The sequence below is a fragment of the Festucalex cinctus genome, chromosome 9 (genome assembly GCF_051991245.1).
Source record: "Festucalex cinctus isolate MCC-2025b chromosome 9, RoL_Fcin_1.0, whole genome shotgun sequence".
NCBI lineage: Eukaryota > Metazoa > Chordata > Actinopteri > Syngnathiformes > Syngnathidae > Festucalex > Festucalex cinctus.
Genome location: NC_135419.1, coordinates 4,322,471 through 4,350,396, shown reverse-complemented (window position 1 = coordinate 4,350,396; position 27,926 = coordinate 4,322,471). Strand labels below are relative to the sequence as shown.

General features: G+C 40.3%; 2 protein-coding genes across 10 annotated transcripts; both read right to left on the bottom strand.

Moving 5' to 3' along the window:
• Positions 1–1,065: 1,065 nt before the first annotated feature.
• On the bottom strand, positions 1,066–23,816 carry adam19b (ADAM metallopeptidase domain 19b). 9 transcript variants are annotated; one of them, XM_077532351.1, is made up of 25 exons: positions 22,907–23,816; positions 22,180–22,338; positions 21,553–21,833; positions 19,924–20,009; positions 19,761–19,831; positions 13,515–13,593; positions 13,274–13,350; positions 10,562–10,748; positions 10,419–10,484; positions 9,745–9,816; positions 9,470–9,636; positions 9,237–9,321; positions 8,415–8,554; positions 7,674–7,851; positions 7,509–7,598; positions 7,244–7,439; positions 5,987–6,095; positions 5,697–5,913; positions 5,545–5,622; positions 4,841–4,949; positions 4,645–4,771; positions 4,460–4,562; positions 3,122–3,409; positions 1,985–2,076; positions 1,066–1,841 (listed from the first exon to the last, which is right to left on the bottom strand). In XM_077532351.1, the coding sequence occupies exons 3-25, from the start codon at positions 21,668–21,670 to the stop codon at positions 1,835–1,837; spliced, it is 2,742 nt and encodes a 913-aa protein (XP_077388477.1). In that variant the 5' UTR covers positions 21,671–21,833; positions 22,180–22,338; positions 22,907–23,816; the 3' UTR covers positions 1,066–1,834. The 9 variants fall into 9 exon arrangements, 7 of the variants coding, with proteins under 7 accessions (XP_077388477.1, XP_077388478.1, XP_077388476.1 ...); XM_077532352.1 differs by having other exon boundaries at positions 22,180–23,052; positions 23,129–23,816; XM_077532350.1 differs by having other exon boundaries at positions 22,180–23,816.
• Positions 23,817–23,943: 127 nt separating this feature from the next.
• Positions 23,944–27,484, bottom strand: thg1l (tRNA-histidine guanylyltransferase 1-like). The gene is made up of 7 exons (XM_077532357.1): positions 27,284–27,484; positions 26,769–26,975; positions 26,476–26,652; positions 26,243–26,412; positions 26,075–26,163; positions 25,124–25,231; positions 23,944–24,135 (listed from the first exon to the last, which is right to left on the bottom strand). The coding sequence occupies exons 2-7, from the start codon at positions 26,963–26,965 to the stop codon at positions 23,977–23,979; spliced, it is 900 nt and encodes a 299-aa protein (XP_077388483.1). The 5' UTR covers positions 26,966–26,975; positions 27,284–27,484; the 3' UTR covers positions 23,944–23,976.
• Between the last annotated feature and the right edge of the window lie 442 nt (positions 27,485–27,926).

Sequence of the window (27,926 nt, the reverse complement as noted above, 5' to 3'; positions counted from 1 at the left end):
TCAGACGGCACCTACAGAAAGTGAATCGTAAAGGACTAAAGAACAGCATCACATAGGCCCAGACTTCATTCACCCAAGACTGTTTAACACAAAAATGACAAGTTTGCCACTTAATTAGAAGTGCATTGTTAAAGAGTAGCATTTCGTCGCTGTCCTGTGAAAAACACTTAACAGTACATTTTTAACTGTTTTTTTTTTTTCACGTCTGTATTCAGTTTAATCTCACACATAAATGTTAAAAAAAAACAAAAGACAAAAATGGACATAATCCAATTTGAAAACGCAAATCTCTCTGACTCTGTTGCTGTTTATCTATGATGATGATGATGATGATGATGATGTCACTCCCTCAGACACAATGTCAACCTGTAAATACCAGCTTCCCTTTTTGTGTTCTATATTTATTTAGTGACTTTCGTGAGTACTATAATGTTATCGGCTGCCTTCCTGTATTTTATTATTCAGTAACATTTTTTTTAATTTATTTTTTTTACACAATACGTGCGTGAGGAGTGGTTGAGTAGCATGTCCTGTTTGTTTTGTCAATTCTTTCTCACTGCTGCACCCTGCAGGCGGTTAACGGCAATCACCTGTAGTGGTGAAAGGTACTGCTTTTTTAAGTACAGTACTGTAGTCTGTATGTATTGTCACCGCGAGCCTTGTGAGGAATAAGCTGTCAAGAAAATGGATGGATGGATGTATTGTCATTAACTGCAAGTAGAGGTCAATACTTTCTACAAAGCAACGTTTTGTGATATTTGAATAGTAGCCATAGTCTAATTGCATCATTAGAGAACGCAATGCAAGTCATTTCTCCAAATGATGCGAGTTCTCAAGTAACGTGTTACAGGAATCACTGGAGAGCAGCAGATCGTGAGGCTGTGTGAACCGGTTGCAGAAAGATTGATTCTTCCATCATGTAAACATTATTTTATTCATCCATTCATTTTCTAGAACACAAACAAAAGGTGAAATCAATTAATGGAATCCAAAGAATGATGCGTCAGTTCAAGTGTGAACCCTTAAAAAAGGTGACAAAGAAGGTGAAACGTGAAACAGTTTATTGAATTCCAGTTGAAAATTCAAAGTCGCAGTGCCTGAGTTTGCATAGATCTTTGGAGAAGACACAATATGGCAGCCGTGTTTCCACGTTAGAACCTCAGTTGCTTCCCAAAGTCTTTCAAAGTACTGTATGACATTTGTCTGCTGCAATGCCCACCACTGACAATGATGCATACATGAAGGACAAGCAACATATCATCTTCATCTACACGGATTGCACTTTTGATTAAATTAAAACAATACTGCAATTTAAGGAAGTTTAACAGACGTGAAAATGAAAGCACCAAAGATTTGAGTAAAACAAAAATCTCACCACCAGGAGTGTAGAGATGACAATATTTTAGAGAATATTTACGCTATGTACAAAAGTCTTCAAATAAACTGTAAGAAAAAAAAAATCCCACATAAAATATAGAATGGCCTTAAAAATAATATAAAAATACCCAGATCAAAATGACATGCATCTCCTCTGTAACTGGTCCCCTTGAGTCCAGTTTAAACCCCAATATTACCCACAAATATTTACTTAACGCATAAGATATCCATTTACGGCCGATACTCTTTTCAGAGGCACCATGATTAATTGATTATGTAAACATTCACATTTCTTCTTTGCTTTGGAAATAAATACTCCAGCAACATTGTTCCAACACTGCTGACATCTGAAATCGTTCACATTTCGTCACGCTTGGCCACCGCATAAATCGAATGTAGTCCACACAGGTCCAGGGCGTCCACGGGAGCAAATTGTTCCTCAACACCTCCCTGAGGTTCAAGATCTGGAAGGAGGGAGACGATACGATTAAGAGCGAAGTTTCGCAATGAAATGTGATGCAACACGTCTTTACAATAAACACTTTTGATTGGCATGCTCGACACATTATTATGGTTTTCATTCTTGTATGTTGTAGTGGAGTTTTACCTGAATGGCATTTTATGTTCAGCAGATGGCGCCAAAGCAGCCTTTCCCTTCAGCAGCACATCAGCGGTGACGATTTGGCCTCTCAACGGCTGCTTTAAGTCACAAAAAAAAAGGCATACAGTTAATCATTCACGCAGGGCTTTGCGTAAATCAGGGGTGTCCAAACTGCGGCCCGCCGTCCATTTTTCAGTGGCCCGTGACATATGCTGAAAATAGCATTTGACTCAGTTCAAATAAAATAAAACAAAAATGTTTGGAGATGGTCAAAGTAAGAAGGGAGGGTATCAAAAAACAGGCGCCATTAAAGATTATTTTAGTTAACTAAAACTAATGGAAAAAAACTAAAACTAAAATAAATAAAACAAAAAACAATATTGTTACCAAAATAAAATAAAAAACTAACTGAAACTACATTTTATGTTTACAAAACTAACAAACATGTCCTTCGTTTTAGTCTTTGGTAATTAATTTAATACATGGGGATGATTTTAAATGTGATTTTTAGTAGATTAATTTTGATATAAACCGGAATAATGACGTTTGAAAGTATGTCACACAGAAGTGACGCCATCTAGCAGCAGCCAATAAAAAAGCACCAAAAGATGCATTGTTCCCATGGTTTTATTTAAAGGGATACTTCACTTATTTAGCCCATTATAGCAATAAAAAGTTAATATTTGGCGCTAATTAATTTGATACTTTCATTAATGAAAAATTATGAAAATATCAAATTTATTATAGGCAAAATATTAATGTTTGACTGCCAAAAATAGTCAAATAAGTCAAGTATCCCTTTAAATATTGCGCACAAGAAATACACATTAAAAAAAACAACTAATGCTAATACTGAAACTAACAAACTAAACAAAAACTAAGGATTTTTGACACAACAACCCTGAAAACTAATACAAATTCCAAAACTATAAATAATTACCCTACTGCCATATTACAAATAAATTGGTAGCATTTTTCTAAATAGGCAAAAGCACAAATAAATTATTTGTACAATTTTGAGGACTAAACACAGTTTCTCTTCATAACATTATGTGGCCCTTGCGTCCTTCTGATTTTCTGTATGTGGCCCTCAAATGAAAAAGTTTGGACACCCCTGGCGTAAATCCACAAATGACTACTGACCGCTGCCGGTCTGCCGCCAGGACAAGGCGGCGGAGGCCTGTCGGGCGGCTCCGGTCGGGGTGCGGAGGGTGAAAGTGCAGATGAAGGCGGCAGAGGAGCCTGCTTCCGCCTCGGCTCATCTTTAAAGGGAGTGTTGCTCTGAAATGAGGATCGTCTCTGGATAAGACTCCGAGACTCATTTTCCTGCGCAGCCAACACGGGCACAGGCGGAGGCTTCACGGTAGGACGCACGGCAACGTGTTTGGGTCGGGTTGCATACGCCTGGCTCAGATGAGGAGAGGATTTTCTCTGTGGGGAAAAAAACCCCACATTTTACTAATGTGTGCAAATACTAGTGGAGATAGGCCTATATATACACATATACATATACATATATATATATAAAATTATGGCTGATTATTAGCAGTTAAGGACGCAGATAAACGATATTTAAAACCGATATTCATTTTCACAACAGAAGGGAAAATATTGGCATCAAAACTTAGAAAAAAACAACAACACTCCCTCTGGGAAATTTACATGTCCAGCAGCAATAAGAACAGATAATAAAATAGAAAATAATTCAATCAATCAATCAATAAATAAGGTTATTACACCAGATATTGAATTAATAATAATAATAATAATAATATTAATAAATGAATGTAATAACTTCATTATTTTTTAGGTATAATTACTACATTTAAAAAGTAATTTTTCTACTTGCTGCTACTGATGATGACATCACCTGTGCTGAGGATCCAGGTAACGACCGATCTTAGCTCAGTTTACTGACCAAACCCAGAAAACAGGTTACAAACTTCCTCAGCACAGGTGATGTCATCATCAGACGACAGCAAAAAGAAAAAATACTTTTTAAAAGGTATTAATTGTACATGAAAAATAATGAAGTTATCAAATTCATTCTGGACAAAATATTAGGTTTTCACTGCTGTAAATTGTTCACTGAGTCAAGTATCCCTTTAATAATAGTTTGTTTTAAAAATTTAACAAAAAGTTCAGGGATCTCCCAGTGGCAGTAGCATCTCTTATAAAAATAAATAAAAAAATAAGTAAACAGCTCCCCATTGGTTTCTACAGTAAACAAAAACAGAAGGTGCAGCGAGAGAGAGTTTCCAGGGTCAGCAGCATCTCTGAAAATTTAAATAATTAGTTCCCTGAAGTTAACACTTTTTTTTTTTTTTTTTTTTTTTTTTTATAATTCCTATGATTTTTCAAAATGTTCGATGCCGATATATGTCAAAATGAAAATGAAAATTGGGGCAGACGTGCTGATAACAGCAAATCCAGGATTATGATGTTTGATTTCCAAAACAGACTTCTGATGCGAGTCTTTACCTGCTGCTCCACGTCTTGTTGTTTGAGCAAGAATGTTGGGTTGGTGTGCCCATTCACGTGAGCGTCCGCATGCAGAGGTTTGGCTTCCACTGGGACCGAACAACTGGAGGTGCAAACACAAAAATGTTTGAGCAAGTCGAGAAAATACAAACTAACTCAGGAGGACGATTTCAGCATTTAGCTACCTCGGTACAGGTCGTGGAGCGGATGTTTTAAGTGGCTGGAGTTTGCGTTTATAACAAAAGCACAGCCCGACAGCCAACGCCACGAAGAAAAGCAGAGGAAGGACCAGCAGAACTGGAAGGAGGTTGCCTGTTGGAAAACAAACGATCAACTCTTCATCTTCTATTCATCATATCATGCTGAAAGACGTTGCCTCACCGTGACTGATGACAGGTCCGCTGTCCACACTCCCGCCCGGCCCCCTCTGGGTACACGTGGGCGGGGCCCAACCGCTCTCGCAGTGACAGTTGTGGTTGTTGTTACACAGCTGGCGAGAGATGAGGAGACGACAACTTCCTGTCACGACCTTTCAGTTGAACAACATTTTTGGTCTACAGAACACAATTATTGGGACACATTTATTGATATTTTTTATTTTATAATAATATTCAATAATAGTGAATAATTTGCATTTCACACACCAAATGAAGGTTAATTAGAGCATCCATCCATCTATTTTCTGAATCGCTTGCTTGCTCCTCACAAGGGTCACAGGGGGTGCTTGAGCCTATCCCAGCTGGCTATGGGCAGCAGGCGGGGCTCACCCTGAACTGGTTGCCAGCCAATCGCAGTTAACTCATTTGCTCCCAATAAAGTGTAAATACGTTTTTTTTTGTTTTTTTAAATGTTTTAATTGTCCCAAAGACGTATGTAGGCGTTTTTTTTTGTTTTGTTTTTTATGCTAGAGCATACAGAAGGCTTTGATGCAGCCTCTCAACTGCTAAGAATGGTTGCAGAAATGGTAGTTATTACACAAACGGCCAGCAGGTGGCAGCAGAGCAAAGGAGATCAACCAGGGCCATCTAGAAAAAAAGCTAAATTACTTAGAATTTTAAATAGATTTGTGACAACACAAAACTCACCCCATGTCCGTGACATTTGGAATGGCAGTCATCAGCTTTGAGGAAAGACGCATTGCGGCATTCGCCGTTGAAGCAAATCTGTTGAAAGTGAAATACGGACATCATGGGCCGGGATTTGACAACACGTAACGATTCTGTTATCGTAGTCTCACGGAGTGGTCTCCACATTTGGTGCCGGTCATGACGAGGCCCGGGTCCAGCGTGTCTCCTTGCACCTCCTCGTCTCTCTGGCCCAGCTGGTAAACGTGCGTTCCCATGCACTGCACCCGCGCGCTGCCCACACTCACGGTGGTCTCGATGCGAACGGCGTTGCTCTCGATCGGCTTGGACGCTGAAGATAAACACTGGATCTTCCCGCATTTAGCATCTCTGGCGCAAACAACAAAAAGGTATCATCAAATTCATTTTCTTTTTTTTATATTTTGCAACATGTGTATCTCACCTCTCCTTACAGCTTCTGTATTTCCCCAACACATCTTTGCCGCAGTTGCCATACATGTCGCCGGCTTCATTGACCTTCTTAAAACACACGTCATGGGCCGGACGGCCATCTGCAAAGGACACACGCACGCACACATCCAAGCACACGGCGTGTTATCCGACCACCTGATGGAAAAGCAGATGGCATCCCTCACTCTGTTCTGTGTGGGACTCCTGTGATACAACAAAGATGCGCCAGGGAAGTTCCGTCTCGGTGTCAACCTGGACACCAGCCAGCAACACGTCCTGAGGGTCTGTCATTGCTACAAGCAGTAACAGCTCTAACTAAACTGTGTCGGCTGCTTATGAATTAATTTGTCTCTATAATAAAAAATAAATAAAAAATAAATAAAAAAATAAATAAATAAAAAAATCTTTGCATTTTTATTTTATTTATTTATTTTTTTTAACTAAAACTTTAGAGGTTTAGTCTGCCATTTGCCCAAAGTTAGCTGTGTCCCTGAACGGGATAAGCAGCATAGAAAATCCAATTAAAGTAATAATAGTAATAATAATAATAATAATAATAATAATAATAATGATAATAATGTAATAAAATAAAATAACTTCTTCCTTATAGAGCAATATTTTTTTTTTTAAAAATGATTGGAAATAGCTTGTTCTCAACAGGGTGAACTGCTAGACTACAAGTAATCCTGAAACCAACCACAAGAGGGCGCTAATGTAACACAACAAGCTGGCCACGAGCTCCTTTCGCACTGACGATTAAAGGCTGACAATCTTACAAACTTTCTTTGGCATCGTTGGATGGATTATTTGAAAATTCAGAAATAGAAAAGTTATTCAAATGACTCAAAAAGGTTTTAAAAGCAAGCAATAAAGTGCAAATGCGCTTTTAAATTCAGGTTAAAAACTATCCTCAATACCAGTATGAGTACTCAACTCTTCAGTAGTCACTGATACCATATACCAATACCACCAGTTTGGATCCATAAAACTTCAACTTACATGACAGATAATTTCAAATAAAGCCCTGTATATCCCAATACAGCATTTCATTTTGCATGAAATTAAAGGCAATGTTCTATTCTTGTAATTTCTAGTTCCTGATTGTAAAACGTCCAAAAGAAGGTGGACAATTTGTGAGGATTGATACCTTGAAATTAGGCTGGGTGCCTATCGGTACTCGCCCATCCTTACTCCTTACCTAATTTTTGTGCAACAATCACAACAAGGTTGTACTTCATTTTTGACCCACCTGGTCCCCAGAGTGCTCGGCACTGTTGCTCCAGCGTGAGGCACATGCCAGTGTAACAGTAAGCCTTCCCATGGGCGCACGATGTGCCATCCACCAAATAGAAGTTCGCAGGACAAGACTCGGTCTTGCCGTCGCAGTACTCGGCCAGGTCGCACTGGCCCGACGGGGCCCGACACAGCACCCCCGGGCTCTTCAGCTTCACACGAAAGGGGGAGATTGGACGTGACCGCTCACCCGACGCTTACATTGTCAATGAGGTTCATACCTTGCACTTGTGACAGCAGACACCGTGGGCGCACTCGGCTCCCGCTTTTAAAGTGCAGTTGTTTGCGTTGCAGCAGGGACTTGTACATTCCTGCGTCGAAAGGAAGCGATGAGAACTCTCATCATTAAAAACTACCGTTAATACCGTGGCGATGCCAACGCTGACCTCTTCCTCTCCGCAGTCACATTCCTCCCCGTCCTCCAGGTAGCCATTGCCGCAGCGCTGTCCTCCATACATTGCTCGGGTGTTTGGCTCATTGAACAGACACTTGCCTCCTCCAGAGCTCAAGTAGCTCTTCAGCTCCCGCATGTTGCACGCGTTAAATACACGTGGAAATGGATGCCTGTCACAGGAACAGTAATAATTACTAAGGATGTAACGATATCCAAACATCACAATATGATATTATCACGATATGAAGGTCACAATACGATAATTATCCCAATATTGTTGGCGATATTTAAAAAAGATCACAATATTGTAAAAAAAAAAAAAAAAAAAAAAAAGCACTAAAAATAAAAGCACAATATTTCGCTTTTGTACATAACAGCAATGCATATAAACCACCTACAATCTCTAATAACAATATTGAGGCTCTTACTTGCTAATGCAAGCACACATTGATCGCTTCACAAGCAAATTAAGTTCCCCTTCATCTGACAATTAGCATCGATTTTAAACATAGAAGGCCAAAACATCCCTAATGAAAATTAAATTGCACTAATAAAATAGCCGCTAGCATAAAAAAAAAAAAATTGCAATAATTAATTAATAGATTTGTATCGGGATTAATTGGTTTTGAATTGAATCGTGACCTATAAATCGGGACACGGATCTAAAATTTTTGCATGAGACTTCATCATAGTTGTATAATCTACCACAACAAAAAAGCCCGAGCGTCGTTACCCTGTAGCAGCTGCCATGATGCAACCGCCGTCCTCCGCTTTGGCCTGGCAGCAGCCAGCGCTGTCGTGACTCATGCCGAAGTTATGGCCCATCTCATGCGCCATGGTGGCGGCCACGCCAACAGCTGACTCCGAGTGGTCCTTTTCCACAATCACAAGTGCAGAGACACATTTTCAAAATTCATGTTTGGATGTCCTCAGGAATACGCACTTAACTTTGTGTGAAAATGCCACATCTTTATGTTGCAAAAAATAAATAAATAAACAATTAAATAAAAAGAATATTGTGTTCTATTGCTATAAAAACATGGAACCTACCAAAGGAAATATTAGTCTCTTATTTCATCAAGAAAAAAAAAAAAGTACATTTATATCTGTTTCCATTTTGCAGTAATTAGCGTTAGCATATAGCTAAGTTTAATCATTATTCACAAAATAGTGTGTTGCAACATGGCCCTGGCTGATCTCTTATACTCTGTTGCCATCTCGCCAGTTTTTGTAATAGCTACCATTGGTTTAAGCCGCATTAAAGCCTACTGCATGCGCTAGCATTAAAAAACAAACAAACAAAAACAAAAACAAAAACAAAAACGTATAAACACGTTTTTGGGACGGTGGTACTATATTAAATAAAACGTTTTTATGCGTTTTTGGGAGCAAATTAGTTAATTATTAACTTAAAATTTGGGATGAATGAGAGTCACATCAGCTGATGTGTAATCACTACAGAGTTTCTGAAACCTGATATTTTTATTTCCACCCGTCTTACAGTCCAGACATGCACAGAAAATGTTCAAAATTTACACCATCTGTTCTCTCTCACCGTGTTGACTCCGCCAGACTGGTATTCCGAGCACATGGCTTTGAGAGGTGCCAACCCGATGGTGGTGCCCTGGAATGACTTCCCCCTGGTGGCACAACGTGCACATTAATTTGACAACCAGATTGTACGCAAAAATTCTAACTTACTGACATAACATGACTTAAAACTTCACGTCGTCTTGACGCAACTCTCCCTCTCACAATCAAAAATGAGGTTCACATCGAGACACTGACGTGATGAGCTGAGCGTTGTCATTGTGGAGCGTGTGAAGCTGTTTGCGCCTCCAGGACAGGAACGCCGCCAGGGTGCTGTGCGGGTTGTCGGACACGTTGATCATGTCCCGGCTGGTCCACACCTCCAGACCGATCAGCGCCACGCGGATGCTCAAAGCCTTGTAGTACTGCGTGTGTGGATACGGCACATTAACATAAGGGGAAAATAATATAAAGATGCTAATTGTACTTGTAGTATCTACACTTTATACAAAAAAAACAAAAAAAAAAGTTACCTTGTCAACTAAATTGGCAGCTTCCAGTAATTTCAGTTGGGTCTTCTCAAGACTACTCCCATGTTTGTCAAACTGAAACCCACATATGGTTAACAGCAAATAAGACGCACCCAAACATTGTTCTTCACCCTCTCACTATTGAAGAAATACAACTTGTAAACTCCAAACAGATTTACACCTCATACAAGAATTGTATCCGAGCAGCCTCAGTTTTTATTGACATTTGCAGAGATGTATTTATTGATCATCCTTTGTTTAGGAACAGCCTAAAAAAAAAAAAAAAAAAAAAAAAAGATGAATAGATACTTGTCTTAATTTATTTTACAAAACACTTTTGACCAATAAAAATAAATAAATAAATAAATAAATAAATAAATAAATAAATAAGCACACAACTAAAAATATGGCCATTTCGATTTTAGACATTTTTTTTTTTAATTGATTGGGGAAAAGCATTATACAAAATAAGTGAAGACAAATGTTCTATTTGTTTATTTATTTATTTTTTTCTGATCCAAAAACAATCCCATTCGTGACTCAAATCCGTGATCCGATCCGAACCGAACCGTGACTTTTGTGATCCGTTACACCACTAGAAATAACTATTACTCATAAAATCTCCTTGAGGCTTTGGCTGTAAATATGCACATTTAAAATAGTGACAGCATTCTTACCTCGGCCTTGTCTGCCACCAACAGCAACTCCACATATTTCATATTCTGACTCAGATCTCTTCGTTCCTTTAATCGATTGGTATCGTGGTTATAAAATAATTCTAGACGGCGTTTTTCCAAGTCCAGCCCAAGATGACACTCACCCTTAACCTCTGTTCTGAGGTCATCCCATGGAGGAAGGTGCCAAGGGCTTCCTCGTTACTATGGCGCTGAAGGCAGCTTGTAGGAGGTAGATGGAGACTCTCGGCTCTGAAGACGGCGTGCTGAGGCGTATCCGTAGAAACGGGCTCAATGAGGTAGCTGACGCTTGCGTTTAGAGAAATGAGACCCCTGGGGGAAATAAAATGGCACGACTAACAGTTCCATCCAGCGGTTGCAAATCATTACAAGGCGGATCTGTGTTGCTAGTGTGGGATGGGGGTTGACCCCTGGTACAGTCCAATGGTCTTTTTGCTTTAGATTTTATTTTAGAGAAATATGGGCAAATTATTTGATCCTGTTTGTGTTACAAATCATAATTTAAAACATTATTTATTTATCCATTACTTTATTTTTGTGTTAAACATTGATATGCTTAGATTCTGATCAGATTTGACAAGGGGTCAGCTACATACTGTAGGAACATAAGCAGTTCGGGCAGCTGCGCTAAACATCTGGAGAGGTCTGACACCCACCCATGCCTAAGAAACTTTATTAGAATTCCTCTATTCATCTAAATGGAGAGGAACAGACACAGGGCAAAAAAGGACACATATGGCCGAGTTCCGTCATGAGACTTCGACTGCCTCAAGCATTGGATCCAAACCAAGAGAGAGAGAGCGAGAATGAGCGAGAGAGCGAGAGAGAGAGAGAGAGAGAGAGAGAAAACAGGATCTCCTGACTAAGCTGAGACCTCCTAACCTAATGCAAAGCACTAATCACAATCCAAGAGTGTTTCTAGAAGCAGGATTTCACTGATCTATTTATTTATTTATTTAATTTTAATAAACTCCAATTCCATTGAAATTTGGACATTGTATAAAACCTCAATAAAAACATACTACATTGATTTCCAAATCCTTTTCAATCCTATATTCAAATGAATACAGTTCAATTCAAGATGGTGGGTAACTGGTGAGCACATCTGCAAGAATTTGGGTTAAAATCTGGGCTCCGGCCTTCCTGTGTGGAATTAGCATGTTCTCCCTGTGGATTCTCTCCCGGTACGCCGGTCTCCTCCCATCCATCTGTTCAACCCTTTATTTCCGCCTATCGGAGAAGCACAGACTTCCCTGTCCCCAGCCACTTCACACAGCTCTTCCGGGCGGATGCTGAGGTGTTCCCAGGTCAGGTTGCCCTGGGGTCTTCCCTGGGCCCTACTCCCGGTGGACGTATCCAGGACACATCACCAGGGAGGCATCCAGGAGGCATCCGAATCAGATGCCCCAGCCACCTCATCTGGCTTCTCTCAATGTGGAGGAGAAGAGCGAACAACACCGGAAAAATAATTTTGGAGGTTTGTATCCGGGATCTTTTTCTTCTGGTCAAGAACTACAGCTCTTGACCATAGGTGAAGGTAGGAATGTAGATCTCCTTAATTTGTTGGAATTTAGAGGTTTCTGGGGTTGGCGTAAGACTCTGGTTTTGTAACCGTACGGATGGCAGGAGGTGTTTGGTTGGTGCTGGATTTCACTTTGATGGACTGGATGTGCTAGTTTCTGTGGATCTCACTCTGTCTCATCTATCCTTCCCTCCTTCCTCTCTTTAGTTTTTCCTCTGGTCTCTTGAGAGCTCTTTAATTTGTTGGAATTTAGAGGTTTCTGGGGTTGGCGTAAGACTCTGATTTTGTAACCATGTGGAAGGCAGGAAGTGTTTGGTTGGTGCTGGATTTTACTTTGATTTATCTTTCTTTTCTTTTGATCTTTTCTGACTTTTTCTCTGGTCTCCTGACCGTCTGAACCTCACGACTCTGGCGAGACTCTACAGTATCCGGTTAAGGTGAAGGGTAATGGGATTTTTATTAGGTTTTAGGTTTTTGTTAGGGCGCTCGTGCAACCTCATACAGTTTGCGCCCTGGGCGTTTGCCCACATTGCCCATAACAAAAAAAAAACAGCACTGATGCCAACACCTGCTCGGCGCATCTCTACATGAGCAATTCCAGAGTGGAAGAGAGTTCAATCCCTCTCAGGGGGGACTGGTATGAGAACGCAAGCTGTCGGTAGAGGCAAGCCCCACTATAGCTATTCAGAACTTCTCTGCCTCGCACTGTACGCCAGCTGCGAGAGAGTTGACATTCCACATCCCTAAAACGAGCATCTGTAGGCAGGGATCGGATCGCTAAGGTCTTTTGGTCGTCACCCCGCTCGGCTCTTCCGCAGGTGGTGAATCCGTGGGACGGGGGACCTACGTTGCCTATTTGGTTTTCCGCGGCCGGGTGGGTCCAATGGGTGCTCACCATCAAGCCCCACCTCCATGCCTGGCTCCAGAGGGTGGTCCTCGTGATCCGTGTCCGAGTGAGGGAAATATAGGTCCAACTATTTTTCTCATCGAAAGTTCGTTGAACCGTACTTTGACTGGTCCCTCACCTATGACTTCTTTGCCATGAGTGACCCTGCCAGGGTCCCCAGAGAATTTAGCTGCTAGGATTATTGGGACGCACAACCCCTCCCACCACAATAGATTTAAGATATTTTGTTTTCACAAATGATCTTTTATTCAGGTTTTAGGGAGCATCATAAAACATGAGCACACAACACAACATAACACCGAATATTGATGAAGCAAATGTGTTATACCATTTTCTTGGGATATCAGTGACAATATACAAAATATGAAATATTCTAAGTAAAGCACCCCCGCCTCAGGTGTTCCTTACCTGAGACCTGAGCATGTGCTGACAGCCACACTGGAACCATCTACGCCCGCAACCTCTCCATGGTAAAAACAGTGATTCTGGAAGAGCAACAAATGCGGCTCACTAACGTGCAACCATCACCATGTTTGGTTGTTCCTCATCAGCATGCTGCACATAACCGGAACATTCCGTGTCACCTATGACATGACTGTTTACATGTCATCTCTGCGGTGAAATATCACCAAAGTGATTCACAACTTACCATGTTGACAGGGGAGAAGGACCTGCGACGTCCATCTGGAGAGTACCATATTTCCTGATATCCAGGGGTCAACAGCTGCCTGAGGGTTGATAGTTCAATGTTATGTATAGTACCTGTTTGGACAATTAGTCAATTTACAGTTTTTAAGTTTACAGTATTTCAAAGCACTTTGGATGGTCACTTAGCTTCTGCCTATTCACAAACTCTCCTTGAATTTTTTTTTTTGTGTTGAACCTATTTAACAACTACAGAATTTGCCTTTTTTGTGAGGTTGATGACAGAGTAAGCAGGTTGATAGACTGATAAAACAAAAGGTCCACATCACTATTGGCAGTGCTCAACATATGTTACAGTAAGTGCAGAACTAAAGATAAATAGTCAATTGTGATATCCTGCATATACCTTTAAAAAAAAAGTATCTATGGGTCACTGAGTCGAAAACAAAGTCATGGCTAAGAGGAAAATAGTATTTGGTATTTTTACAGGCTCTGTAAATCCATCCAGACAAGGTTTGTGGTATAATTAGGTTAATCTATTTACATAGGCAATTCTAAACATATTTAGGACAGTCATGACAGCCCCCACAATATATATTATTAAACATTAGATATTGTAAGCAGTACGCATAATGAATGAAAGGATAGAAAATAAATTGCTTACTGCAACTAATGATTGTACTGTTGGAACAAGCATGTGATCAGTAGTAAGTACACAAAACCGTTATGCACTATTTATGATGAGCCATGTGTACTGTATACTAAAACAGATTTACACCAAGAGCATTATACTGGTCCAGATGTTTGTCTGCAGTCTTCCTCCTCGTCTCAATCAGCCCATCCTTCCTGTTTTTATTCATAACGCTTCTCTGCTCGACAGCTGTTTTTTACCCCTTCCAAATAACCCAGTTCTTATTCCTCCTGCCATATAGTTTTGCTAATATCCATGAAACCATCTGTAGCTATGACGCAATGAGAAGAGACAGAGAAGTGATGCTGGATTAGCACATATGGAACTCATCCTCAGTGCTGCTCTTCCTTTTGATTTTGGAATTCTCTTCATGTTTGTTCCATAGCAGGAAGCTTTACAGAGTCACTTTAGGGGGGATATATCCTTAAATGTCATTATATTCCGTTTTCTGGTTTGCTGAATGAAAAGTAGGTTGCTGTTTTGTTTTTTATGAATTTTACCTTTCATTTTGTGTTCACCATTGTATACAAGAATTCTGCATATTGTACAAACCTAGCCTGCAACTAGTCTCAAAACGTCTGTAAGGTTCTCTTCTTACTCCCATCAGGAGAGCAGAACCTACCAAAACGTCTCAAAACAAAATTCCCCCTAAGAAAATTGAATTGAGTAGTTTCAAATCTCAAAACCTTTATTAGCTAGGCAGTGTTTAAGTAACTTTCAAACATTATTAACCATCCACCCAAACAAATGTAGGATGAACTCCCATTCACCATGGATGACCCTGTGTAGGGTGCAGAGCTGGTCCTGAATCGACTTTTAGACGGACCCTCCTCTGCAAGACCTTACCAAAAAGGATGAAGAGCGGGACACACATTTCAGTCCCTGTTCTTAAAAAAGTGGAACCACATCCCCGGTCTGCCAATACAGAGGCTTTCTCCTCGATGTCCATGCAATGCTGCAGAGGTATGACAGCTAAGAAAGCCCCACAACATCTCGAGCCTTTAGGAACTCTGGGCGGATCTCATCCACCACCTAAACTTGAGAGTTTACCTCAGAGTGCCCAAACTTTGCTTCCTCATTGAAAGCGAGTGGAATTGTGGAGGTCTTTGAAGTATTTTGCCTACCGACTCACAACAACTTGAGTCGATGTCAGCATCACCCCATCTCCACTATACACTTACTTAATGGTGCGTTGATTTCCACATTGCACATAAGGGGTATTCAACAAGAGGTGCCACTGTTTTTCCCAAAATATAATAATAATAATCACTGATGAAAGACAAAGAAAGTAAAGAAGGGGATTTTCTTTTTCCCCCCCTCCCATCAGAAGCCCTAAAGGAGACGCGCCACTTGAAACAATGGTTGCCTGTTGATGCAGTCACCAAGCAAGTAAGAGACGGGAAACAGACGTTTACAGATGACTTGGCCTGTGAGGGAACTTCAAACGTTGAATGCTAATGGGGAGCTTGCTGATGTCACCATCCTCGCGCATGCTCTCTGCTCACATATGTAACATCCACCATTCCGCTCATGGTGGCGGAATTAATTACAGGCAAAATGACAGATGATTGATTGTGTTTTTAGCCCGGTGCTGTTTTCATAATCACACAGAATGGATGAACGCATAGTAACTCTTGCACTCTACATTTATGATCCGATACTGCTCCTTTGGGATGACAGCATTTGCACCGCAGTGCAGGATGTTAAAGCTGCCAACACATGACATATAGACACAGCATGCCTGTAATGAAATTATATATTCACTTCTTCATCAACATTTGGTTTCGAATGAGAAACTTTGCCACAATCAACCACATATGCGTAACTGAGGTTTTTGTTGCAATTTACATTTACTACTGTAAATACTATCCATCCATCCATTTTCTTGACCGCTTATTCCTCACAAGGGTCGCGGGACTGTAAATACTAAGTCAGTAAAAATATGGTGGATGCGATCTATTCCTCCACATGGAGGCAAAAGTGCAAAGCAATATGAAAACATAATAATTCATGGAAATACAATCAAATCTGCTTAACAAATGTCATGATAGACTAGATTTTTGTCTTTTTTTTTTTTTTCCATTTCCTGAGGACCTACCTACGTGTGTATTATTTATAAAAGCCATTTTATTAGTATAATTATATCATTTTCATCTAGTGAATAAAAAATTGATAAATGTATAGAATTATTCTAGATGTTACCAAATAAATAAATAAATAAATGATGATTGCGACGTATATGAATACTTTTTTTCAAATCTAATATATCAACCTTTTTACCGATTTTTTTCTTTGTAATTTTTTATCTAAAACTCACCCATTAAATAATGATAATTTTAACTAAAATTATTTTGGGCTTAATATGTACTTAAATAAGGAAATATGTGTATTTAGGTCCAGCAATTAGGCTCATTTTTTCAAGCATAGATGTGCACTCAAATATGCAACTGAACCAAAGATCAGTTGTTTGTACTCAAGCATAAACAACACAAGTGATCAAAACTAAACTATTTGTACTGCACAGTGACTGAGAAGGATGAAGAAAGACATTTACCCTTAACTTGTAAAACCCCTTGAACTTGCGGCTCAGCTTGTTCTGCAGCTCATTACATTTCATACAGCACGTTACGCCACTTCCCTGCTGTGTCTAAATTTTGCAGCGTATCTAAAAGCCTTTCAATTTCATTCTATGCTGCCGAATGACGCAAGCCCTTTTTTTTTTTTTTTTTAATGAAGACTATTAAGAAAATGGGTAAATAAATGTGCTGGCCTTAGGGGACTTTTTCGAGTTTGGATGAGGTCCGAGATGAGGACAGATGCTGTGATTGAGGAGCACATTGCTGGCTGAATCGGGCTCGTTTTGTTTGAGACAAAGACTCGGTTCAGCTTCTGTTGGGAGGGGGGGCAGCGTTGCAAATGTACTTAGAGATAGTGAGGTGGCGGAGGGGGGAGAAGAGAAGGAGATGTGGGGTAATGGATTAGGGTCAGTGGGTCGCATTCTCTCATCGTATCAGATGACATCACCGCCGCGCACAAGAGCAGAGGAAGGAGGCTGACGCTGGCAGCGGACGATTTACAGGCTTTTACTGCACGGTCCGTCATGAGCAAGCACAGACGTCTGCCGGCAGACGTTGGAGCAGACTAAACATAATTATGAACCAGGGACACAAGCAAAGACATCTCCTACTCTCTGAACCCTAACCCTGAAATTCATCAGGTTGGAACCTGAGGTCAGGTTTGTGTATTTTGTCAGCATTAGCTGTGCGGTCACAAAGCATGACACCAGTCAACGTGGGGGAAGACGGATGTTTGCCCTCAGATCTCTGGGGAATGTCAGAGGAGAAGGAAAGAAAAACAAAAAGCACCATAAAACAAGTAGTTGATAGACGCTAAACCACCTAGCTAAACTCACTGAAGGAAATTTCGCTGTTGTGTAATGAATGACATGAAAACTGACCAATGAATTAAATGTGAATGAGAAAAGCCAAAAAAAACAACAATGTGATATTGATTTGTGTTGAGGTAATTGTTCTGCCACTAGACGGCATAATTGCATTTGTAAGACATTGGTGACACCTTAGTGCATTTTTCTTTTCATATTAAGGGCTATTTAATCTTTAACATGAATTCTGCACATTTTTAACATTGTAAAATACAACTTGACACCAGTCTCCACAAATATATGCATTATTACTGTTAAATTTTGACATGGACGTGTCAGCTGCGTTGCAACTGGAATTCCTCCAGTACTGGCTTTCCATGTAAGGAGCGGTCATTAACTCAAAAAAAATAAATAAAATAAATAAAAATAAATAAATAAAATTGTGCTAATTTTGACACCCCTAAAATATACAGTGAGTACACACTGTGACATTTTCACCATATAGAGCCAAAAAATATGTGAAACCTCTAACGGAGAACATTCAAGTTAGGCTCGCTTCGCCAATGGCAATGTAAGATGGCTGCCACACATACAGGTAGTTCCTGTACTCAAACGACCGAAATTCCTTGCGAATAGGGCGTGCACACAAACCAATCGGTCACAAAACGGTCACGTTTAAATGACCAAATATTCGGGTTAGAAAAGGGGTTACACAGGGGCCGGATAAGAGAATAGTCTGGGTTTTGCGCATGTTTACATGGCCCACAATATTAGGGTTTTGAAATGGTTATTGGCTGCATGTAAACATAGTCATATGGCCAGTGATGAGTGGGTGACTTAAGCCAAACCCCCCCCCCCCCTCCCCCCAAATAAAATTACTTTTTCCTTACTCATCTCAACCCTTCAAAACATCTTAAACAAACCCCCCACACCCCCACCGCCTCCACCCCACACATCCCTTATCCTCGTCTTTGAGTCAGCACAGAACGCCATCCCTGGCCTTTAACCAAATCACGGCCTTTCATTAAGGTATAAGCTGCGGCAGATACCAAACAAGGAAGATAGATGGATTGAGTCTGGGCATCGTTTACCACTAAGGAGCTGCAAAAAACAATTTAACCCCTCTCGTGTAGCTGAATATGAGGAACAGAGGCAAACTACAGCCACAAAAACGTTATTAAATGAATATCTATATGACAATGCCACATTTGGGTTGCATCTCTTCAGGTGTAGGAATACAGGTGTCAACTCAGAAGTGTGCAGCAGGCAAATAATCACTACAACAAAAAAACTTCTGCTCAGTGCACACTCCATTTTAAAGTGATCCAAACAACATTGTGACTTCTGTTCTGCATGAATCCAGTGTTCAGAAATGGATCTAACATGTTCCCCACATGACTTCTCTTGCTAGTCTAACTTCAGCTAATTAAATTGAAGCTTGTAAAATGCTGAAATAATTCAAGTTCCTGGAAACTGATGAGAAGTTGCTCAAAAATAGTTTCAAAACTTTTCCGGCCTGTAAGTGAATAATGCAATAACGTGAGACATGCTCTCTTTTTTTTTGTGTGTGTGTGCGTTCTCCACATCTAGTTTTTCCACCAGGAAGTGATTGCCGAAGCAACCCTGCCTAGTAGGAAATCTAAGAGTGCGACCACCTGCTGAGAAGGGAGCACATAGGGGGTAAATCCCTCAGGGGCAAGTTAGTCAGACTCACTGGAGTCATGACTTGATAATTGTGTTTGTGTGTGTGCGAGGGTGAAGGAATGAAAGACTTCTAATGTTCACAAAAGCCTCCCATTGCACTTGTGTCCCCTCAACATCTCAAGACGCTGACTGACAAGCCACCAAGCTATGAAACAAGACGCCGTCTTATCAATCGAAACGTCACACTTCCTCGGTGGGAAGCAATCAGAACCAACAGATTGTCGGATGTTAAAAGCACAATCTGACTTCCTGTTAGCCAAAAGGCGCACAGATCGGGTGTCAGCAAAACCCTCTCCGAACATCACTGGTGATCTCCATCTGTGCACCAACTGAAGACCCTGATGTCATCCACATGTCTGTGCATCAATTAACATTTGGTCAAACAAAGAAGCCAATCTACTGCAGCGAGACGTATGAATGCGTGACATGCGTATGGGATCATTCTGAGCATGTCCACATACGAGAAGACTCACCGATTCCTCTCCAGGTGCAGCCGCAGCTCCCGGCCCTCAGCTGAGATGACCACTTGAGTCTCGGCAGGATGCTGGGAAGACACAGAAGCAGATCAGAGCAGTAAATAATGCGCCATTGCGTCTTCAATCATCTTGCGACGTAAACATAGTGGGAGTGACTCACCTCTCTGTCGGCAGACCTGCTGTGCCTGCGAGGATGCAACCAGATGGGATAGGTGATCTCATAACTCTCCACCGTACTGATTTCTCCTGCACGAAGGGGTGGCGTTAGATGGCTGCATACTGTGCATGCTCGTGAGATGAATTAGTTCATGCGATTGTGGTCCAATGGCCTAATGCACATTTCTATAGTTTTTTTTTTTTTTTTTTTTAACTGATTCAACGTATGCCAACTGTTCAGCTTATTCCTACCACTACATTTTTTTAAACTTCCAAAATAAAAAGCCAGAAATTCTGTGTTTTTGTTTTTGTTTTTTTTGGACCGATTTCAACTTCATGTTCTGCTCATTCCAGGTCATTTCACATCATTCCATCCATCCATCCATCCATCCCTCCATTTTCTTGGCCGCTTATTCCTCACAAGGGTCGCGGGGGATGCTGGAGCCTATCTCACCTGGCTCTGGGCAGTAGGCAGGGGACACCATGGGCTGGTTGCCAGCCAATCGCAGGAACATCATTCCATGTCAGTCAATATCATTCCGCATCATTCCACATTTTTTTTAACACAAATTTGAAATGCGTTTCCTCCTTGGGACTCATTCATTCATCTATTTTCTGTAATGCTTGTTCATGCGAGAGGTTAACTGGTCGCCAGCCAATCACAAAGCATACATATATCAACAAACAACCATTTTTTTTACTGGATGGTGGAACCAAGCTAGACATTTGTTTCTTGTTTCAGATCCACTTTCATAATGTATACCATGCACTGCAGTCATTGCCATGTTTCAGTTCATTTCGCACAGCAAACACGAATCAAAATGCACTTTGTATAGAAATTCTGAGCCTGATTAATGATCAGTAAAACAGATAGTATTTTATTTTATTTTATTTCACAGGCAATTGGCAACCCCATAAAAATGAACCATGGGTCCCTACTCCAAGCTTGGGCAACCCTGAATCAATATACGAGTTCATAATTATCTTTAAATTTATTGGCTTGGCTAGTTCTACCGCTTTATGGAAGAAGCATCCCATTTGACTTAAATTTAGATTGCCAAATCATATCTCATCGGTCCAAGACAGCCTTAAAGGAGGCTTGTGCTGTATTGGTGCAAGTTTATGCTGATTTAATAAACTATGTGCCGTATTTACATTTATAGATGATGTAATAGGTGCACTTGCCTGTTGTGTAGCAACGATATTGCTGTGATATCATTGAAAGCACCTTCAGAATGATGCTAATTTAAGTCTGGATGAGTTTGCATTGTTGGATTAGATTGTAGATTGCACATTGGAGGGCACGCTGACACTTTTGTCTGAAGCCATATGCGTTATTGACATAATCACTGTTGATCCCAACCTAAAACAGTAGACTATTTTTTTTCTATATGATTGTGCAAGTGTACCTTGTTATGACCAGTGAGTGTATACAGCAATTTTCCGTCATGCAACTTTTATAAATACCCGACCTCTTTAATGCATGCAGCTGTTTAAGGCTACATAGTTCATTGATTGCTTCATGCATGTGTGAGCATCTCTCAAACGCAACAAATAATGGACGCTCCTTCGAGAAAAATAGGAAAATATGAATCGCATTCAAGCCAATTATCGATGTAAACAAGAGACTCACGTCGACCAACAGCGGCTTGCACAGCCGACTGAGCCGAGTGGAGGAGCGCCAGGAGGGACAAGCAGAGGAGAGAGGACGGCGCGCCATGGAGAGGAAGCGGAGGAGGAGGAGGACGCATCCTAAACACAAGAGGCTCCCAGTGGACTCGGACGGGAGAGACATCAATGTACACGCTGGCTGGGATCTCTCACATCCGACGCAAGGAGACTCTCCGTCGGTGTGGCATGGTGAGGAGGCGCCGCTCCTCTGAGAGGTGATGGACATTCTCGTCGAGCCCTCCCCTTCCAGTACGCGCGCGTACACGCATGCGCAAGCATGAGAAAAAAAGACCTCGCTTCGGTGTAGCATTCAAAAAGGCATTGGAAGTCACATTGCCTGCAAAATGTAATATCAATGTGAAAAAAAAACATCTAACACGTTTACATAATAATAATAATAATAATAATAATAATAATAATAAGTCCTAGTTCTAGTCATCGCTAATTATAGTACATAGGTCGTGCCGAGCCGGCTGACATTTTTCACCGCCATCTTTCTGCTACGATGCCCGAAGGAGAAATTTGAAAATATAGTTAGCCCTGGTGGTGTTTGCAGCTAGTGTTGACCCAATGGGTCGACTGCACTTACCTTCCACAGCTGGGACCTGCAGGTGGTGTCGTCACTGAGTCCCGTGATTCGGGCTCCCAGCGCTTGTCTCCCTCTGCTTTGCTCTTGCTAGCTTGCTAGCCTTTACTACCTTCTCCCACTAGTCGCTCCAGTCCAGGTAACTCTTGCTCGCCGAACTGCCTGCTCGCTCACACCAAATCAATAATTGGTAGGAGGCTTGCATAGTTTGGTCTCTCTGAGGCACTCTTAGTTCACCACTAGATGTCACTAAATAATACACACTGTATCTTTAAGCAATTTAGTCCATAAAATTAGGCTTATTGACCAAAATTACATTGCAAAATCATGACCATTTATAAGTTCTACATGTTGAAACTTCCCGTAATACATTTCCTTATACAGTATATCGGTATCTTGAGATACAAGTTTAATTCTCTGTGATAACAGGATTTTAATGCACAGCACTTGTATATCAAATTATCCTTAACCAGTGAAATAATTGGAAATTCAGTAGACCACCTAATGAAATAGAATACATGACACATCTAAAACCAAAATAATACTCACATTTGATTGACGTCATAGTGGTAAGGGGTATAAAAATGCTTACTGTTGTGGTTGTATAGGCAATGGTGCTGAATTAATATATTGTTTCTTTCTTTTTAAGAACACAAGGGCTTCAAAAGATTAGAAGATGCTCCCAGTACAACATAACAAAAAACACAACTGTTGAGATAAAATAAGGAACCTTTAGAAGGGACCACAGATGAAGGGCAGTTGGTGCAGAATCCATACGTCAACATCCTAAGAGTCAATCATCAACACAGAGCCGCTTATCTAAGCAGGGCTCAACATGTGGCAGTAAAGCAGACCGAAATCCAGATGTCAGGGGGTCTAATAGCATGAAAAACCATGTCAAATGTACCATTATAGAACTACAAAAATGTGTTTGCGTGATAATATTCCATACCATCTCCAGCCACTACATCAGGAAACATGATATTCCGAACACGTTTCAACTTGCAGGCTTGAATGTAACACATACTGCATTGTAGTGCCTTTAAATAAGTGGTCCACTTGCGTCTTAGAGATGGAATGAATTGTGTTCTGTGAGGCCACAAATCAGGTCACAAACTGTGTTGAGTTTGGCTGTGTCCCAAATGAAATGTCCTGCACGCAGCTGCATTAACAAAAACAATAATTAAAACAAAAATAATAAGTGCAACATTCATTCATACAGATCTGAAGCCAGTTGTGGGGCATCTACAGTAGCTTGAGAGAGATCATCTGACCCAAAAATAAAGCACTTACAGTAAGTGAGCCTATGACAGAAATGAAATACAGCCGAGTCGCTCTGCAGCAGCCATTCATATTGAGGCGGTCATTTAGAAGTGCGATGATAAATATGCCACGGAGCACATGTCAGGGGGATCGAGTGTACTCAGGGTGTGTGAAGGTATTCTTAGCAGCGGATGACCGTGCAGGCCCACAAATCCATTCACTGCTCCAAATGGCGTCTTGGCAGTGAGACAAGACTTTTACGCACGGGATACGTCATCACGAACACGCCACCAGGAACATGGCATTCCGCATGGTCGTTCAAATTCTGATAATTAATCGGTTTAAAATAAAATTCAGAGTATAAGATGCCAGAGATATTTGCACTTTTATTCTTTGTACACGACGCCTAATTCAATACTGGAAGATGATTTGTATCGCTTAAAGACGTCACACTGAAAATCTACTGAATAAACTGTTAAGTAAACAAAATGATTACCCACTCTCTTCGCCACCATGATGTGTTTATTTTTCTCAACACTAGAAACCGTCGTCTTCCAGAATGTTTGGATGTTGCTGCCAAAACTCTTCTCCGATAATGTCACAGTGGTTGGCCTGCACAATCCTCCTGCTCCGAGTCACATGCTTGTCCCTCTCGTCATTCAAAACTTTTAATTGTTTTGTGCCGGTTTCATCATGCTGGAAAATAAAGAAAAATAAAGACAGGGTTACACTTCAATATCTTTAAGGGGACATGTGGATTTAAAAAAAAATTGCTGCAATATAAGCATCCCATGTTATTTGAATTTTTATTTTCCTCACTTCTTTACAGAGAAACAACTCACACATAATACTTCCAATTTACACCGTTCAAAATTCAACTTGATTAAAAAATTCACGCCTTCCGGGGTATTTATTGTCTGATTCCACATTACTTACAGTACTCACACAATTTAACATTAAATGTCAACTTTTCCCCATTCATTTTCAATGGGACTCACATTGAACTTTTTTCTAAGTCCCACTTTCCACGCCGACTTGCCATACCTACAACTGATCATCATTACCAGCTCACCATTACTGCTCAGTGGAGCACTTGGTTAAGTGTGTTGTCCAGTAACCAGGGGCTCTTGGGTTCGAATCCCACCTCCGACTGTACATTGCAAATATTTCAATTTCAATTATGCTTAGTAATATAAATGTATATCAACTGACTATCATATCAGGAAATGCATTACAATTTCACTGAAATGAGTAAATGCATGTTGGCTTTCATCAGGTGGCTATTTTCAAAATACATACGCCATCAACAAAGACACTGAAGTGTCACTCTCCATAGGCGTCAACAACTATTACTAAAGTACGACTGTTTTGTTTTCATACTATAACAGTGTCATTGCTGTAAAAAAAGATGCATGAAGCGCGCTTCCAATGCAAGTCACCAATGCATCATGCCCTGTTCATTAAGATTGTGGACTTGAACACCAATAAAAAGTTTCAAATTCTACGTAAAATGTTGCTTGTAGACTACAATAAATATTTACAGTTACAGCCTTCTATTCTCATTACAGTCTCTGAAATAATTGTGTCCAAATCTGTGTTTAATGTTAGATGTGTACCTTAACATGAAAACAAAGTGTCAAGATCTGAAGCAGAAATAAATAAAACGAGCGTCAAATCATCTGACCTTTTCCCAGATGAGCGTGGTGCCTTTCCTATAGATGGCCGGCTCCTTGTTGTAGTTGATGTCAAACTCTGAGAACATGATTTCATTTTTGTCAGCTGCATTTGTTCCCTGTAGGAGAACACAAATATGATGTGTGTTAAGTCTGTATGCAACGGGTTAATATTTCATCATGCATAACTACACTCTTCGAATTCTAATAACGCTATAAATACAAATGAAATGAAATGAAAAAAACATTTATGTAAATTATGCACTGCCATTTATTTATCAATGGTTATTATTCATTAGTGCAGACGTCTACAAAATTGGCAAGAGTTCTGAGAAACCGGTAGGTCACTAGAAACAGTCAGCTCCATCTTGTGGCAGAAAAAAAAAACTGCAGTTCTAAATGTGGTACTGGTAAAGACTTAGAATAACCAGGCTGAAAACATCCGAGAACCAGAGAACAAGCACTAATATATATGTTGGTGTATATCTTCCAAAAATAAATAAATAAATTATTCATACCACCAAAATGAGTTCATAGTAGAAGGTATTTCTTTTAATGTTGCTTCTTTTTGTAACTGCTTTTCAATTGATTACTTTTATTACCGAAAATATTTTACATTCAAATATTTACTGTTATCATGTCTTTACTACTGTGTTGGCATTGGTTAGTCATAGAGTGGAATTCTGTTATGAACATGATGTCCCCCTCTATTCTATATACCGTTACATATAAATACATATTTTAAATAATAGCTTAAATGATAACCCAGATATGAATAAACTACTGCGATTGGCTGGCAACCAGTCCAGGGTGTACCCCGCCTACTGCCAAAAGCCAGCTGAGATAGGCTACAGCACCCCCTGTGACCCTTGTAAGGAATAAGCGGTCAAAAAAATTGATGGATGGATGGATGGATGGATGGATGGATGGATGGATAACTATCCCACTCGCTGAATAGTCACCTTTAAGCGATCTTCTGCTTGAGTTGTGGTTAGTTTACCTTTCTGTACAAGCGTCCAAAATACTGTGTTGTACAAATTATTTATGTGACCTGGAAGAGCAAAAAAAAAAAAAAAATCATTTTGTCGTCGTCGTCGTCGTCGTCGTCACGATGACAGTAACATACTTACAGTCCGCTTGTCTCCAGCTGAGATAGTCTTTCAGGTTGCGGTTGCTAGGATACAGTACCACACGCCCATCAAATCCTGGCGGGTAGAGAAGCGGCTGCTCTCCAAAAAACTCTTTCCAGTAAAAGACAAATGAGGACGAGAACTGTGAAGCCACGTGGGTCATCAGCTTGCTGCCGGAAGATATGAAGTCAAATACACAACAACAACGTAAGCATGATTACACACGCAGTTACCTTGCTCTCCTCTTGAACCAGTTGGAGGTCCTCTTGAAAACAAAACTAAACTCATCACTTTGTCCATAGGCAATGATAATATCCTCTAGCTCCTCCATGACCGAGCGGGCGCTGCGGCTCATAAGGCCTATGGCTCGGTTGTCATTGGGTTTGATGAACCTGTGCTGCTCTGAAAACCTAAAATAATAATAATAATAATAATAATAATAATAATGATGCCATCATTAAACATGATCTATAGGACTATAAAATTAGTATTCCCGCAAAAATCGCATTAAGAAAAGTCGACTAACTTGTGGAAGTTGCGCCCATCCAGTCTCACAACAATGTAGCAGTTTCTCAGACAGGTGTCATCTACTTCAAAGTTACGCACATATTCAAACTTGCTCTTGGCCATGGAACTAGTGGAACTAAACAAACAGGGCAGGGGTCTGACTACAACACAAGACTTGACACTGCCACGAAGTCTGCAGACATGTAGAACCCACATCAGTCTGTTCCTGCAAGAAAAACAAATCCCGATTAATTAACAATTTGTGTAGTATGTTGTCAATTTAAGCAGGGATGAATTTTTAAAGGGGAATGGGAAAACATGGAAACAACAGGCTGTGTATTTTTACATTTAGAGTGTGAACTGCATGGCTACTTGTAGACATTACAGTAAATGTAAGATATTTATAACAAAGTGTCAAAATATTTAGTCAACATGAGATCCGTTTGTGTATTTGCGTTTATCCTAACAAATAGACAATTTAACAAGAGACAAAAATGACAAAGAAGTCACACTAGTAATGAACGTCAGTCTTACCACACTTGAAACGACGGAAATCTTTCAGACTGATTATAAGCAAAACAACTCACTTAAAACATCCTTCTGATAGCTTTATTATATTGACAGTCTAAGTGGTTTTCGCAAACAACAGTGTAAGAATCTATAAAAATAACCGAACGCATCTCAGGCGAGTTGTATTTGGTCCGTCTCTGTGTAAGGCCGTACTAATAACACGGACACAAATGTACATGGTTCCGGAATTGCTACAACGACCACTGATCTGAATAGATGACTGGATAGACGATAGCCCATACACGCCTGTGCAAGCCGCTGAGGCGACAGGGCGGCCATCTTGCCACTCCCATCTCGCAAACATTACTAGATGGTTTTGCGGCGGGATGGTCACTATTTTTTTTTAACAAGTAAGTAAACAAACAAACAAATAAATGAATAAATGAATAAATAAATAAATAAATAAATAAATAAATAAATAAATAAATAAGTAGACGCCTAGACGGTATGTGCTGCTTTGAAGACCCCCTTTTTCTTTTATTGCTCAGTTCCTTAGACCCCACTATTTGGCATGAGGCATGATTTTGTTGAATTACAGTTCTAATTCTTTAATAATAATAATAATAATAATAATAATAATAATAATAATAATAATAATAATAATAAT

Coding starts and splice junctions, on each gene's coding strand:
- adam19b (XM_077532350.1), bottom strand. CDS start 21,670: ATGCGTCCTCCTCCTCCTCCGCTTCCTCTCCATGGCGCGCCGTCCTCT. Junction 9,637..9,744: donor CTGCCAATTTAGTTGACAAG/GTAACTTTTTTT, acceptor CCACACACGCAG/TACTACAAGGCTTTGAGCAT. Junction 4,563..4,644: donor GCTCCACGACCTGTACCGAG/GTAGCTAAATGC, acceptor TTGCACCTCCAG/TTGTTCGGTCCCAGTGGAAG.
- thg1l (XM_077532357.1), bottom strand. CDS start 26,965: ATGTGGGTTCTACATGTCTGCAGACTTCGTGGCAGTGTCAAGTCTTGT. Junction 25,232..26,074: donor AAGCAGAAGATCGCTTAAAG/GTGACTATTCAG, acceptor GTTCTCCTACAG/GGAACAAATGCAGCTGACAA. Junction 24,136..25,123: donor CCACGCTCATCTGGGAAAAG/GTCAGATGATTT, acceptor TTTATTTTCCAG/CATGATGAAACCGGCACAAA.